Below are 13,909 nucleotides of genomic sequence, written 5' to 3'. Positions count from 1 at the left end.
TGAATGCAGGGCCTGTGCCTCTCTCTCTCCAACGACAGACAGATATGTCACCAAGACAAGCTGACAGAGTACCTTCGCTGCAGACGTGCAGAGCATGTTAAATAAACCAAACGTAGTATTTACATATAATGGAATATTTTTCAGCCTTAGTAAGAAATTTAATTCTGATATATGCTCCAACACAGATGAAACTTGAAGCCATTATGCTAAGTGAAATAAGCTAGCTAGACACAAAAGGACAACTATTGTATGACTCCACTTACAGGAGTCATACAATAGAATGGGCAAATTCATACAGACAGAAAGTAGAAGAGACATTAACAGGAGCTGGAGGGAGGAGGGAATGGGGAGTCACTATTCAATGGATATGGAGTTCCTGTTTGAAATGATGAAGAAGTTCTGGAAATGGATGGTGGGGATGGTTGCACAACACTGTAATGTGTTTAATGCCCCAGAACAGTATCCTTAAAATCAATGAAAATGGTAAATTTTACATTATGGAAAAAAACCTGTCTCCTTACATTTCATATCACCTGCTATTATATTTATTTTTTAAAAACCGTATTAAGTGTAGGAATAAATAAATATAGCAAAGAAGTATAAGATAAGGATCCAACTCCTTAGCCTGATTTATGTGCTTTTTACTCCAGCTCCCCAGACTCAGCTCTGACCACTCTCCCGTTCCTGCTCTATGTTCCACGCACAAGGAACTCTTCTCCTGGCACCTAAAGAACTTCCTCTTTCCTCCAGGCCTTGGCATATGCTCTTTCAATAGTCTAGAACTCTCCTCACAGCCACCTCCCACCTGCAAGTCCCCCTTCACCAGACCGCTCCCACTTCAGTACACAGGTTCATGTGCTACCGGCGCTCAGGACAGTGGCCTGGGTGAGGACTCCATCCCATGTGCTTCCACACACCTGGGGGGGGGGGCCCTCCCCTCTATCCACGCTCATCACATGGGACGGTTCTCTGCCTCCCCAGCAAGGCTGAAAGCCCTTTGGGGGTAAAGACTATAATCCGTTTACCACAGAGCCCAGCAAAGTGATCCCCACCAAGACACATTTGTGAATTCAATGAGAGATGACACGAGTGAAGTCATGGTCTTTGCCTTCATAGGCCCTGACTGGGAGAAGCCACCTTCTTCCCAAGGTTCAAGTCCAGAGAACCAGAAAGTAGTCCTACCCTTTCCCATACTGTCTTTAGCCTAGCGGAAACCACCAAAGGCTGTTTATATCAAATGGGAGAAAAGGATCCGTTACAAGGGCCTCTAGGTGTGCCTTGCTTCCAAACTACGTGGGTTCCAAATGTTTCAAGTCTAAGTTTTCTGCAGATCCCTGTCCCTTAGCTTCCCATATCAACGTGCTCTAACTGGATGCCTAGGCTTTGTAGGAGATTCAAAAGGAAACCACTGCTTCTGCCTTCAAGAGCTTATGAATAGTTTTATACCTAAAAATAAAGGATAAGAAAATAGTGTGTGTGGACACCATGCTCAGATGACCTGCAGAGGCTGATGAGATACCCCCTGTGGTGGGCTGAATTGTGCCCCCCACATTCCTACATTGAATCCTACCCCTCAATACCTCAGAATTTGAGTCCCATTGTATTTGGAGATAGGGTCTTTAAGGAGGTAAATAGTTAAAATGAAGTCATAGAGACAGGCTCTAATCCAGTATGACTGGTGTTCTTGTTAAAAAGAGGAAATTAAGGGATTAAGAATACACTTGTCATGATGAGCACTGAGTAATGTAGAGAATGGTTGAATCACTCTATCATATACCTGAAACTGATATTGCACTGTGTGTTAACTATATCGGAATTAAAATTAAAAACTTTATTTTTTTTATTTTTTATTTTTTTATTAACATACAATGTATTATTAGCCCCAGGGGTACAGGTCTGTGAATCACCAGGTTTATACACTTCACAGCACTCACCATAGCACATACCCTCCCCAACGTCCATAACCCAACCACCCTCTCCACACACCCCTCTCCCTGGCAACCCTCAGTTTGTTTTGTGAGATTAAGAGCCTCCCTCCCGATCCCATCTTGTTTCATTTATTTCTTTTCTACCCCCAAACTCCCCACGTTGCCTCTCAACTTCCTCATATCAGGGAGATCATATGATAATTGTTTTTCTCTGACTGACTTATTTCGCTAAGCATAATACTCTCTAGTTCCATCCACATCATCACAAATGGCAAGATTTCATTTCTTTTGATGGCTGCATAGTATCCCATTGTGTATATATACCACATCTTCTTTATCCATTCATCTGTTGACGGACATCTAGGTTCTTTCCATAGTTTGGCTGTTGTGGACATTGCTGCTATAAACATTCGGGTGCACATGCCCCTTCAGATCACTACATTTGTACCTTTAGGGTAAATACCCAGTAGTATGATTGCTGTAGCTCTATTTTCAACTTTTTGAGGAACCTCCATGCTGTTTTCCAGAGTGGCTGCACTAGCTTGCATTCCCATCAACAGTGTAGGAGGGTTTAAAAGATTTTATTTATTTATTTGACAGAGATCACAAGTAGACAGAGAGGCCGGCAGAGAGAGAGAGGGAAGCAGGCTCCCCGCCGAGCAGAGAGCCCGATGTGGGGCTTGATCCCAGGACCCTGGGATCATGACCTGAGCTAAAGGCAGAGGCTTAACCCACTGAGCCACCCAGGTGCCCCAACAGTGTAGGAGGGTTTAAAAAAAAGAAGGGAATGGGATGGTTAGGTGGCTCAGTCAGTTAAGCATCTGCCTTCTGCTCATATCATGATCCCAGGGTCCTGGGATGGAGTCCCACATTGGGCTCCCGGCTCAATGGGGAGCCTGCTTCTCCCTCTGTCTGCCATTCCCCCTGCTTGTGCACTCTCTCTCTCTCTGACATAAATGAATAAAATCTTTTAAAAAAAAGAGGAAGGGTATCTGGGTGGCTCAGCTGGTTAAGTATCCATCCGCCTTTGGCTCAGGTCATGATCCCAGGGTCCTGGGATGGAGCCCCACATCCACTGGGCTCCCTGCTCAGAAAGGAGTCTGCCTCTCCCTCTGCCCTTCCCCCAACTCATGCTTCTCTCTCCCCCTCTCTCAAATAAGTGAATAAAATCTTAAAAAAAAAAAAAGGAAAAGAGGAAATTAGGACAAAGACACACAGAAGATAGTCCATGTTAAGACACAGGGAGAAAATGGCCACCTACAAGCCAAGGAGAGAGGATTCAGAAGAAAACAACTCTATCAGCACTCTAATCTTGAACTTTCAGCCCCTAGACTGAAAAAATAAATTTGTGTTGTTTAAGCCATACAGTTGAGGGTACTTTATTACAGTGACCCTAGCAAACTAATACACCCTTATTCTAACAACTCCTACAACACAACTAATGCTTTCCTTTTGCTCTAACTGAACCACTGTTTTTAAATACAGCTCTCTCAAAGTCTACTACATAGGTAAAGGAAGTCAACCCAGAATTTTGAGATAGGAGGCTCAAAAAACAAGATTCCATGATTAATTTACCTGCTTTGGAGTTTGGAGTCAAACTTAACACCTGGACATAGTAGAGCAGGTGGTCTGGTGAAGGTAAATCCTGATAAATGATGATGAGCATGTCTCTTGGCCCAGAGGCAGGAATCCGCCATGTTTACAGTGGTGAGCACTGGAAGTTTGTCTGAGAAAACAGACCAGAAGAAAACACACAATTGGTCAAAAGGAAGCCAAACACAAAGAGTTCAAGAATCTCGTAAGGGAGAAGTAGGGCTGACTAATTCACCTTCATCATTCAGAGCTGTTTTGCATGGAGGGCCCAGGATTCGAGGGTGGCCCCTCTCAATCCGGCGGATCGTGGCCCAGCATTGTGGATGCTGGCAAACAGCCAGCTGGCAGGTGGTTTCATCCCACTGGCTCTCCTCTGGCAAGTCCATAGCTATAAATTGTTTAGTACAAAAGCCATCTCGTAGCTTTCTAACCCTCTAAAGTAACAACCATACAATTAGAGTGTATTATACATCAGTCATGCAGTCCAGATCTTGATTTGAATTCAAAGCATAAAATATTTCTAGTGAACGCATATAAATAAATTATGGTCACAGGATAATTAAGAATTGGGTAACAAGCTACTCAGCCATTAAAAAGAATGAAATCTTGGACCGCCTGGGTGGCTCAGTGGGTTAAGCCTCAGGTCATGGTCGCAAATCATGATCTCAGGGTCCTGGGATGGAGCCCCGCATCAGGCGCTCTGCTTGGCAAGGAGCCTGCTTCCCCCTCTCTCTCTCCGCCTGCCTCTCTGCCTACTTGTGATCTCTCTCTCTGTCAAATAAATAAATAAAATCTTTAAAAAGAATGAAATCTTGGCATTTGCAACAACATGGATGGAGCCAGGGGGTATAATGCTCAGTGAAATAAGTCAGTCAGAGGAGAGACAAATAAAGGATTTCACTCATGTTGCATTTAAGAAACAAACAAAACAAACAAACAAACAAAAAAGATACAGGCCAGACTCTCAACTATAGAGAACAAACTGATGGTCACCACAGAGGACGTGGGTGGGAGGAAGGGTGAAATAAGTGATGGGGATGAAGAATGTTTTTATTGTGGTGATCACCAAGAAATATATAGAATTGTTGAATCACTAAATTGTGCACCTGACACTACAATACTATATGTTGACCATATTGTAATTAAAATCTTTTAAAAACTGGATAACAAGCAAGTATGAAAACATCTCAGCATGAAGTAGAATAGCAAGTTTTTGGAACAGACTAACTTCCTTTTTTTTTTTTTGGAGCAGACTAACTTCATAAAGTCTCCTGCTTGGTCATTTAGTAGCTGAGTGACCAGGGTCTTAAGCAATCTGAGTTATAGGTTCCTTGCCTGCAAAATGAGGATAAGCCTATTTCACAGGATCATTACAAAGATTAGTCAATGGGGGTGCCTGAGTGGTTCAGTGGGTTAAAGCCTCTGCTTTCGGCTCGGGTCGTGATCCCGGGATCCTGGGAGTGAGCCCCGCATCAGGCTCTCTACTTGGCAGGAAGCCTGCTTCCTCCTCTCTCTCTGCCTGCCTCTCCACCTACTTGTGATCTCTGTCAAATAAATAAATAAAATCTTTAAAAACAAACAAACAAAGATTAGTTAATGAATATTAAAAGGTCTGGCATATAGTTCAAAATAAGTATTAGCACCCTTTTCCTTTTCCCCTTCATTAATCATTAGGGAGAACATACTACCATCTCCAAATCAGAACTAATATAATCACAGAATTTAAGATGGCTTTAGATAGCTCACGCCTTTGGAAAACATACTTCATTTTTCAATACGCTCCAATTCTCACACAGGCAGCTAAAATACCCACAAGAAATGAATGGGTTTGCTCCAACAGTAGATCAGTAGACTTACGCTGACATTAGAGGCCTCTGGCTTTTCATCTACTGGCTGTATGGTCGCAGGCAAGTGATCTCCCCTCTCTCAGCTCGTTTCCACATATAAAGAGGGGACAGGAAATCCCTAAGTAGAATTGTAGAAGCATTAAGAGAAATAATGTACTTTTATGTATAAAATATGATAAGGGCGGGACGCCCGGGTGGCTCAGTGGGTTAAAGCCTCTGCCTTCGGCTCAGGTTGTGGTCCCAGGGTCCTGGTAATGAGCCCCGTGTCGGGCTCTCTGCTCGGTGGGGAGTCTGCTTCCCCCCCTCTCTCTCTGCCTGCCTCTCTGCCTACTTGTGATCTCTGTCAAATAAATAAATAAAATCTTAAAAATAATGATATGCGCTCAATAGTATCATCTTTGTCTCTCTAGAAATAGTTTAGGCAATCACTACCACCTGCTCCTTAATGCAATTATTACAAAGTTGGGAGGGGAGAAAAGATTAAAGGTGGACATCAGGTCCCTTTTTAAGGACAGTATCCATTTCTTCTTCTTTTTATTCAACACATTTATTGACTACCAAATATGAGATGGGACCTGTTGCAGGCATAGAAAACAGTAACGAACAAAATAAGTCACTGTTCTAAACAACTTATAAATTAGACCAAAGATAACGAACTACTGGTATGGCACCACACCTACCCTGTGACTTGTTTTGTTTGGCCTGCATTTTCAGCTATTTTTTTAAAGTGGACATAGTCCACCGTGTTCGGATTTCTGGTTCCTCTTAAAGATCAAAATATTTGACAATGCAGGGGTCCCAATTCCAACTAGACAGCAATTGCATAGAGGGGAGTGTCTCCTGGTATCTTTAAACCAGACTTGTTTTCTCCAAATGGAGAGTTCCCCCACCAAACCCTATAATCGCTAACTAATGCAGTTTCAGTTGCCCTTTATCACCATGTTTGCTGTTGTTTTTCTCCTAATAGGGAAGAATTTGTACTCATATCTCCTGTCAAAAGCTGGAAAATTGGGATGCCTGATTGGCTCAAAAGGTAAAGCTTGTGACCCTTGATCTCTGGTCCTGAGCTCCAGCCCTACGTTGCCTGTAGAACTACTCAAAATAAGTAAATACTTTAAAAAAAAAAAAGGCAGGAAACGGGCGCCTGAGTGGCTCGGGTCATGAGCCCACAGTCGTGGGATCCAGCACCACGTGGGGCTCCCTGCTCCACAGGAAGCCTGCTTCTCCCTCTCCCACTCTGCCTGCTTGTGTTCCCTCTGTGTGTGTGTGTGTGTGTGTGTGTGTGTGTGTGTGTGTGTGTATGTGTGTGTGTGTCAAATAAATAAATAAAAATCTTAAATAATAAAAATAAAAAGCAGGAAAGTTAAGGGTGACACAAGACAGTATGTTTCAAGAAAAAAAGCATTCATGCTCAGTGGGGTTAAGGACAATTTCTACCCACATACATGAAAATGATACAACTCCAAAGCCACTGCAAAACCATGCTAATGCTTTTGACTGAGACGTATGATGCATTAAGTCAACGAACTAAAAAAACAATTTTAACAGGGTTTGCTTTTTAATGGAATGCAATGTCGCGTTATCCTTACAACCAGCTGCTTGCTGCCCTTTCGCTACCTGACCAGCCCGAACTGAGGCCCGAGGTCTAGTCATGCCCATTCCTGTCACCAGCATTAGCGCTGTACTGGCAAAGGAGTTTGCGTTAACCATTCTAGGCGACAATTATCCTTAATGCGACTATTACGAAGTTGGGAGGTGTGAAAAGATAGATGGACGTCAGTTCCCGCAGAACTGAAAAAATATACCCGCTTCGTTCCAGAAGCCTGAAGTGAAAAAGAGTTCGGCCTCGGCGGGCAGCGCCAGCAAGGTCCGAGCCAAACTGCCGGAAAGCCCAAACCCACCGGGAAAACGAGACCGCCGCCACCCGCCACCTAGAAGAGGTGGTGTAGGTGGTGGGATCCCGCCCCCGCCCTACGTCGGAAGGAGCCCCGCCCCGTCCGCTCAGTCCACGCCTCCGTCTCCCAAGCTAGCCGCCTGGCAAGTGCCGTTGCCAGGCAGCGGCGCAGAGCACTGTGGGGAAGGGACGGAAGCTCCAGTGAGCCATACTTGAGCTGATGCGACGTCTCCAGACGTGGTGGAGGCAAAAAGGGAGAAAACGAGCTTGGGAAGGGATGCTCGCTGGGTCCCGGTGGGATCGGACGGAAGCCCGGGAGGGCCAAATCCGTTGCGACGTGGAAAGTTTGGATGCATGGGCGACTCGAGGCGGAGGCGGGGCTGGGTGAAGAAGGCGGCTATGGCGCGCGGTGCACTATGGGACACAGTGGGGGCGACGTGGGGCGGGACGGAAGCCGCTTTGGGTCAGACTGTGGCGACGCGGGAAGTCCGGACGCCGTGGCGGCCTGAGGAAGAGGCTTGAGACGGAGGCGCGGGCCTCGGCTCCGTCGGCAATGGCGGAGAGGCCCGAGGACCTAAACCTGCCCAATGCCGTCATCACCAGGATTATCAAGGAAGCGGTGGGCAGCTGTAGCTGGCGGATGGGCCAGGGGCGGACGGGCTGGCCGCTGGGGAAGCAGGTCTTGGGCTGGTAGCTTTACTCACCCACGCTCTTTTCACAGCTCCCGGACGGTGTCAACATCTCCAAGGAGGCCCGCAGCGCCATCTCCCGCGCCGCCAGCGTCTTCGTGCTGTACGCCACTTCGTGGTGAGGCGGGCTGAGCGAGCCAGAGCTTAGCTGGGCCTGGGGCATAAGGGAGCCGCAGAGACCCCCCCCCCGGTCTGGAATCCCTCAAACCCCGACAGTTGTGCTCTACCTCAGTGCGGAGGGTTCTCTGGTGCCCCCTTCCTACCCCTTACGGGACAAGAGTGGGTCTGACAGGCCCCCAACGGCCTTTCATCTTTTTTTTTTTTTTTTTAGTGCTAACAACTTCGCGATGAAAGGGAAACGCAAGACCCTGAATGCCAGTGACGTGCTCTCGGCCATGGAAGAGATGGAGTTCCAGAGGTTCGTTACCCCGTTGAAAGAAGCTCTGGAAGGTAATGACCCTTTCCTTTGTAGAGCCAAGTAAAAGATGTTCATCCTTTGTGACCTGCTCACCTAGCCCTGAGTCTTCTCAGCTTGCGTCCTTGTAAGAACAGGAAGCAAGTACTGGATGTGACTCAGAATCAGTTCAGGTGGTGCCGCCTCAGAGCTGATCTGTGATGCTGAGCAGGTTATGTGCTCTTCTCTGCCCCAGCCTTTCGGTGGCGTTGGCTGCTATGGTCTGTTGGGTTCAGCCCTGCCCCCTCACCCCCACCTTCCTCCTCACAGCATATAGGAGAGAGCAGAAAGGCAAAAAGGAAGCTTCAGAGCAAAAGAAGAAGGACAAAGACAAGAAAACAGATGCAGAAGAGCAAGACAAGAGCAGGGATGAGGACAATGAGGAAGACGAGGAAAGGCTGGAAGAAGAGGAACAGAATGAAGAGGAGGAAGTGGACAACTAATGGGACGGGAAGACTGTGGCACCTTGGAAGGTACCACCCTGAAGTGTGGTATGTTTGTGAGAACCTTTTCCCCGCTGGGAAGAGTAATCTCAGCCAGAAGAGCCTGAGAAGATCAAAATAAAAACTGACTAAAATTATCAAAACCAGCGCTTCCATCAGAGTAGCGGAATCCCATTTTGCCGAATCCGTTTGAAGGTAATGACTTTTGGCAAAAGGGATTCTGAGTGGCTAATTTGATTAGTCAATTTGATCTCTTTTGTTTACTTATATGGTTAGGCGGTTTTTGAGCCCCAGTTCCCTTCCTAACATCCCCCCAAAAAGGAGTAACGACTTCCATGCCGCCTTCTGTGTCCCAGATCACGGAGGTAGTCAAAGCTCAGAAAAAGTTGGGGCTTTGAGCATGCTCAGCCTGTTTTGATTGTACAAGATTTGGCAATACTGGCTTATTAAAGTGGTCAGAATGTGTTTAGCTTTAGGAAACTACTAAAAGGTTACGGGGGAAGAATGAAATCTGTTGTCTCTTCACTTGACAGGAACATTAATAGAATTTTTATTTCTCCAGACCCACTTGGCTCGGAGCTCCTCTGTCTTGCCTGATAGGCATTTGACCTGCTGGAGTGGCTGCGCTCTGGGCACATATGCTTTTAAATCAGCCGTGTAGAATGGAATTAGTCAAGCAAGTGTGCCAATATCTTACTTTTACCACAAAACAAAACAAAAGATGGCTTAGTCTTAGGTGCACCTCACTGCCTACCACTATATGACGTTAGGATTTATGGTCACCTCCTGGAAGGTATAAAATTCCAGACTTTTCTCTTCTTGTAGTCCATTTCCCAGGCTTGTGGCTCTCGTTTTTCATTCTTCCAATTCATGACAAGTTTCAAACTTTATTTCTTCTAGGCACAACTTTCTCCCTGTGTGCTTCTCCTTTCCTCTCTTCTGCCTCTCCTCTGTTCCCAGTTCCCACTATCTCTCTCCCTCCGTTTCTCACGTCTGCCAACCCAGGAACTTTGATAAACTGCTTAACGTCCCAAAGTGCAGAAATCTGATGGTGCTCAGGAATCTAATCCTCACCGCAAAAAACCATCCTGTTTAACTGCTTCTGAAGTGACTCTGTTGACCTTTCTCCTAGTTGTTTTTTTTTTCTTTTTCTTGATATTTGGTGCTCCGAGCACTTTTTTGTTTGTCTCTAAGTTGAGCGCTTGGAGGGTGACAGGTAGTCAAATGTGTGTAGTTTGACACTGTTAATTTGTTAAATGAATACAGTCAAAACTTTGTTGACAAATGAGTGAAGAATGTTGAGGAAAATTATGCTTTGTACAAATAAAGAACATTCTTGTTAAAAGTAATGACTCCTGCTTCATCCTGCTTGTTTATGGTAGGCGTTTGGGGAGGATACACTGATCATCCCTGTATATAGTTTTCAGAATGTGGACTGAGCCAGATCTTTGGAAATCTGGGATCCTGCGTTGCCTTGGATGACCAGCAGATGCCGCTCTTCACACACAGCAAGAGCTTTCCGTGTCTCTGCTGGGCACTCTGCGTTACTAGTTGCTCTATGACTCAACGTTTATTGAGTACCTACTATGTGTCTGTACTGTTTAAATGCTTTCAAGTATGAACTCTGAAATCCTGTCAAGGAGAACTACCTTTACCTTCATGATGTCAACTACAATGCTGTATTACCTCTAATCTACAAAACTTTTTCAAATCATGAATTTATAAATAACATTTCATACAGTTGCAACCCCAATAGTCATTAGATCTGGTGGCTTTTCCCTTCTCCACAACAGAAACATCCATTCTTAATTCCCATAAGCACCACTCAGCTAAGCTCTCAAGTCCCATCTTGATTCCTGTGGCTTCCTTTGAGCTATTTCCTGCTACATCTCTGCTTGCCCCAGCTTCCCCTGTGTACCATTTGCCGCTCAGATCTTCCTGGAACTTTGCTATATGCTAGTCCCTCACTGCTTCCCATTAAATCCATACTTAGACCCGGTATGCAAAACCTGTCTGAGGAGGCTCGCCTTCTCATCTACTCCAGTCTGTTTCTACTTCATTGTTAAGTTTCCTGTCAATGAATCCCGAAAGAACTCTCCCTCCATATGGCTTTACGTCTTCCCAAACTTTGTCTACCTAAGAAAACCATGTTTCCTGAGAGTGGGAAGTACAACTTAAAACTATAAAATTTAGGAGGTGCCTGGCTGGTTCAGTTGGTGGAACCTGTGAGTCTTGACCTTGAGGTGGTAAGTTTGAGCCCCACCTTGGGTGTAGCGACTTCTTATCAACAAACAAAAAAACTGGGAAGAATCTGAGGTTATCAACCAGTCTTTTCCAAGCACACCTTTATCTTTCCTATAGTGGTATCTGAAGTTTTTGAATGTTGCCTACTAGGTTAAGGCAAAAATATCATCTTTTATAAGCCACAGCCCTTCAGGCCTAGAGATTCTGATCTGGATTCGGAGAGTGGGAAGGTTACCATTTTTACCCATGCAAAATTATGTTTGCAGGAGCATCTGGCTGGTTCAGCAAAGCATGCAACTCTTGATCTTGATGTAAGTTTGAGCCCCATGTTGGGTATAAAGATTACTTAGCAAAAAAAAAAAATTACTGGGGCATCTGGGTGGCTCAGTTGGTTAAGCACCCAACTTTGGCTTAGGTCATGATCTCAGTGTCCTGGGATCTAGCCCTGTATGGGGTTCCCCACTTGGTGGGGAGTCTGCCTGCTTCTTCCCCTCCCTCTGCCCCTCCCCCAACTTGTGCACATGTACTCCTTCTCACTCGCTCAAACGAATAAATAAAATCTTCTTAAAAAGAAATTACTTTTGGAGCCTAATCCTATTCTTGCTGATGAGAGACTGAGGCTCATCAGGGAGAAGTGACTTGCTCAAGATCTTACCACTAACTTATGAAAGCTAGGATCCTGTTCTAGTGGCACTAGGCCTTGCTTCTCATTTTTTTCTTTAATGAACTTTTTACTTTGGAACGATTTTAGTTTTCAGAAAAGTTGCAGAGTGCAGAGAGTTCCCGTGCAATTCACCTAGCTTTCCCTCATGTTGATGTCTTAACGTAACCACAGTACATTCGTCAAACCTGAGAAAAAAAACCACCACATACCAAACTGTTTGTATTTCACCAGGTTTTCTGCTAACGCCCTTTTTTGTTCCAGGAGCCATTCCAGAATACTACATTGCATTCAGTGAGCCGATTTTATCTTTTCTTTTAAATCAGGGTGGTTGTTGTTATTGTTTTAAGATTTTAATTTATCTGAGGGCCTGTGGGTGTCTCAGTTGGTTGGGCAACTGCCTTTGGCTCAGGTCATAATCCTGGAGTTCCAGGATCTAGTCCCGCGTCACAAGGAGTCTGCTTCTCCTTCCACCCTCCCCCTTCTCCTGCTCTCTCTCTCTCTCTCTCTCTCATTCTCTCTAATAAGTAAATGAAACTTTTTTTTTAAAAAGTCCCAAAAGAGTGAAAAATTTAAGAATGCTGCTGTTTGGTGTAACCTGTGTCAAAATCTGTCTCAATCTATTTCAAAAAAATAAAATCTTTTTTTTTTTTGAGAGTGCAAGCAAACGAGCAGGAGGAGGAGCAGAAGGAGAGGAAGAGAGAGAATCGCCAACAGACTCCCTGTTGAGTGTGAAGCCCGATGCCAGCCCTAAGATCATGACCTGAGCAGAAACCAAGAGTCAGCTGCCCAACTGAATGAGCCACCCAAGCACCCCCCAATTTGATCTTTTAATTGAGATGATATTCACAGAACATAAAATTAACCATTTTTAAATGACCAATTCAGGGCATTTAGCACATTCACAATGTTGTACAACCACTACTTCTATCTAGTTCCAAAACATTTTCATCACCCCAAAATAAAACCCTGTACCTGTCAAGCACTTATTCCCCATGCTTTCTTCCTTCTAGCCCCTGGCAACCCCTCATCTCTATTTTTATACACTTCAGAGCATTTAGCACAATGCCCTATATCTACCTGGGAAGCATTCATAATAGTTCAGTAGTTTTTTTTTAATTTTGTGGGTTATTTTGTTTGGTTTTTCACTTTTTTATTAAAGTATAAATACCAAATGGTGCAGATAAATGTAGAGCTTGATTAATTTGCACAGGCATCCATGTAACTCACACTCAGATCAATAAACAGCATGACCAGCACCCTAATAAGCCCCTGTGGCCTCCCATCTGGGCACTTCCTGTCTTTCCCAATGGTAATCGCTATCCTAACTTCCAACGGCACAAGTGAATTTTGCCTGGTTTGTATTTCATATAAACAAAATCATACAATATGTATTCTTGGGTCTGACTCCTTTTGCCTAACATAATGTTTAAGATTTATTCATATTGTTGCATTCACAATACTTTTTGTGGATAAGACTGAGAGACAAAGGTAAAATTGTTTTCAACAGCTTGGGGTCGGGTAGAGAATGGAAACAGGTCTTTCCGCCAAGAATAAGAGAAACGTGAAAAACATTACACCAAACAGCAGCATTCTTAAATTTTTCACTCTTTTTGGGTTCTCTGAGGTAGATGGTCCTAATTACGCTTAGTTACCAATAAACTCAGATGGAACAGGTGTCATGAAAGAAACGAGCAGGGAATCCAAACTCCCCCTATGAGTTGAAGGAACCTACTAGCAGGCATTGCAGAGGAAGTCCAGTGTGACATGGGGCAAATTATTTAATCTCCCTGGAGACTGTCTTCCCAGTCTGTAAAATGAGGATAGTAACATTGTTGTCATCAAAATTAAATAAGTGAATGTAAAACGCATGGTACTGTCCCTGACTCAAACGCACAAAAAATATGACTTCATTTCCACCATTTCCCTTATTTGACCACAGATCAGAACTCTAATAGCTGGAAATTACACAGGTCATATTTCCCTAGCATGCATTAAGCCTTTGTGCCGCCTTAACTTGAAATATAAAGAGGTATAAAACAGGTTTGGAGTACCAATTTTGATAAATAAAATTTTAGAGGAAGTGTAATAACCAGCCCACTGGCCTCCAGCAAGTCAGAGTCAGTTTTTCTCCAATCCCTGATGCATCTTTATAA

General features: G+C 44.5%; 2 protein-coding genes across 5 annotated transcripts in view; one reads left to right on the top strand and one right to left on the bottom strand.

The window, feature by feature from the left end:
• Window positions 1-7,992, bottom strand: part of LOC111145674 (chromosome unknown C9orf43 homolog) — a 34,242-nt gene extending 26,250 nt beyond the window's left edge. Inside the window, exons 1-3 of one of the 3 annotated variants that reach the window (XM_022500761.1) lie at window positions 7,967-7,992; window positions 5,379-5,486; window positions 3,504-3,654 (exon numbers count right to left, since the gene is read on the bottom strand). In XM_022500761.1, coding sequence (XP_022356469.1) covers window positions 3,504-3,625 — 122 coding nt within the window. In that variant the 5' untranslated portion in view covers window positions 3,626-3,654; window positions 5,379-5,486; window positions 7,967-7,992. Of the gene's footprint in view, window positions 1-3,503; window positions 3,655-3,756; window positions 3,911-5,378; window positions 5,487-7,966 lie in introns of those variants that run through there. The other 2 variants (XR_002640492.1, XM_022500762.1) reach the window with 2 other exon arrangements.
• On the top strand, window positions 7,579-10,197 carry LOC111145676 (DNA polymerase epsilon 3, accessory subunit). 2 transcript variants are annotated; one of them, XM_022500764.1, is made up of 4 exons: window positions 7,579-7,881; window positions 7,984-8,054; window positions 8,283-8,401; window positions 8,676-10,197. In XM_022500764.1, the coding sequence occupies exons 1-4, from the start codon at window positions 7,816-7,818 to the stop codon at window positions 8,846-8,848; spliced, it is 429 nt and encodes a 142-aa protein (XP_022356472.1). In that variant the 5' UTR covers window positions 7,579-7,815; the 3' UTR covers window positions 8,849-10,197. The 2 variants fall into 2 exon arrangements, with proteins under 2 accessions (XP_022356472.1, XP_022356471.1); XM_022500763.1 differs by having other exon boundaries at window positions 7,583-7,881; window positions 7,984-8,069.
• Window positions 10,198-13,909: the final 3,712 nt, after the last annotated feature.

Source organism: Enhydra lutris, unplaced genomic scaffold, assembly GCF_002288905.1.
Source record: "Enhydra lutris kenyoni isolate GAN:26980312 unplaced genomic scaffold, ASM228890v2 scaffoldscaffold13, whole genome shotgun sequence".
In the NCBI taxonomy this organism is placed as follows: Eukaryota; Metazoa; Chordata; class Mammalia; order Carnivora; family Mustelidae; genus Enhydra; species Enhydra lutris.
The sequence above is the reverse complement of the archived record's forward strand: the minus strand, read 5'-3'. Positions and strand labels throughout refer to the sequence as shown.

Coding starts and splice junctions, on each gene's coding strand:
- LOC111145676 (XM_022500763.1), top strand. CDS start 7,816: ATGGCGGAGAGGCCCGAGGACCTAAACCTGCCCAATGCCGTCATCACC. Junction 7,882..7,983: donor CCAGGATTATCAAGGAAGCG/GTGGGCAGCTGT, acceptor CTCTTTTCACAG/CTCCCGGACGGTGTCAACAT. Junction 8,070..8,282: donor GTGCTGTACGCCACTTCGTG/GTGAGGCGGGCT, acceptor TTTTTTTTTTAG/TGCTAACAACTTCGCGATGA.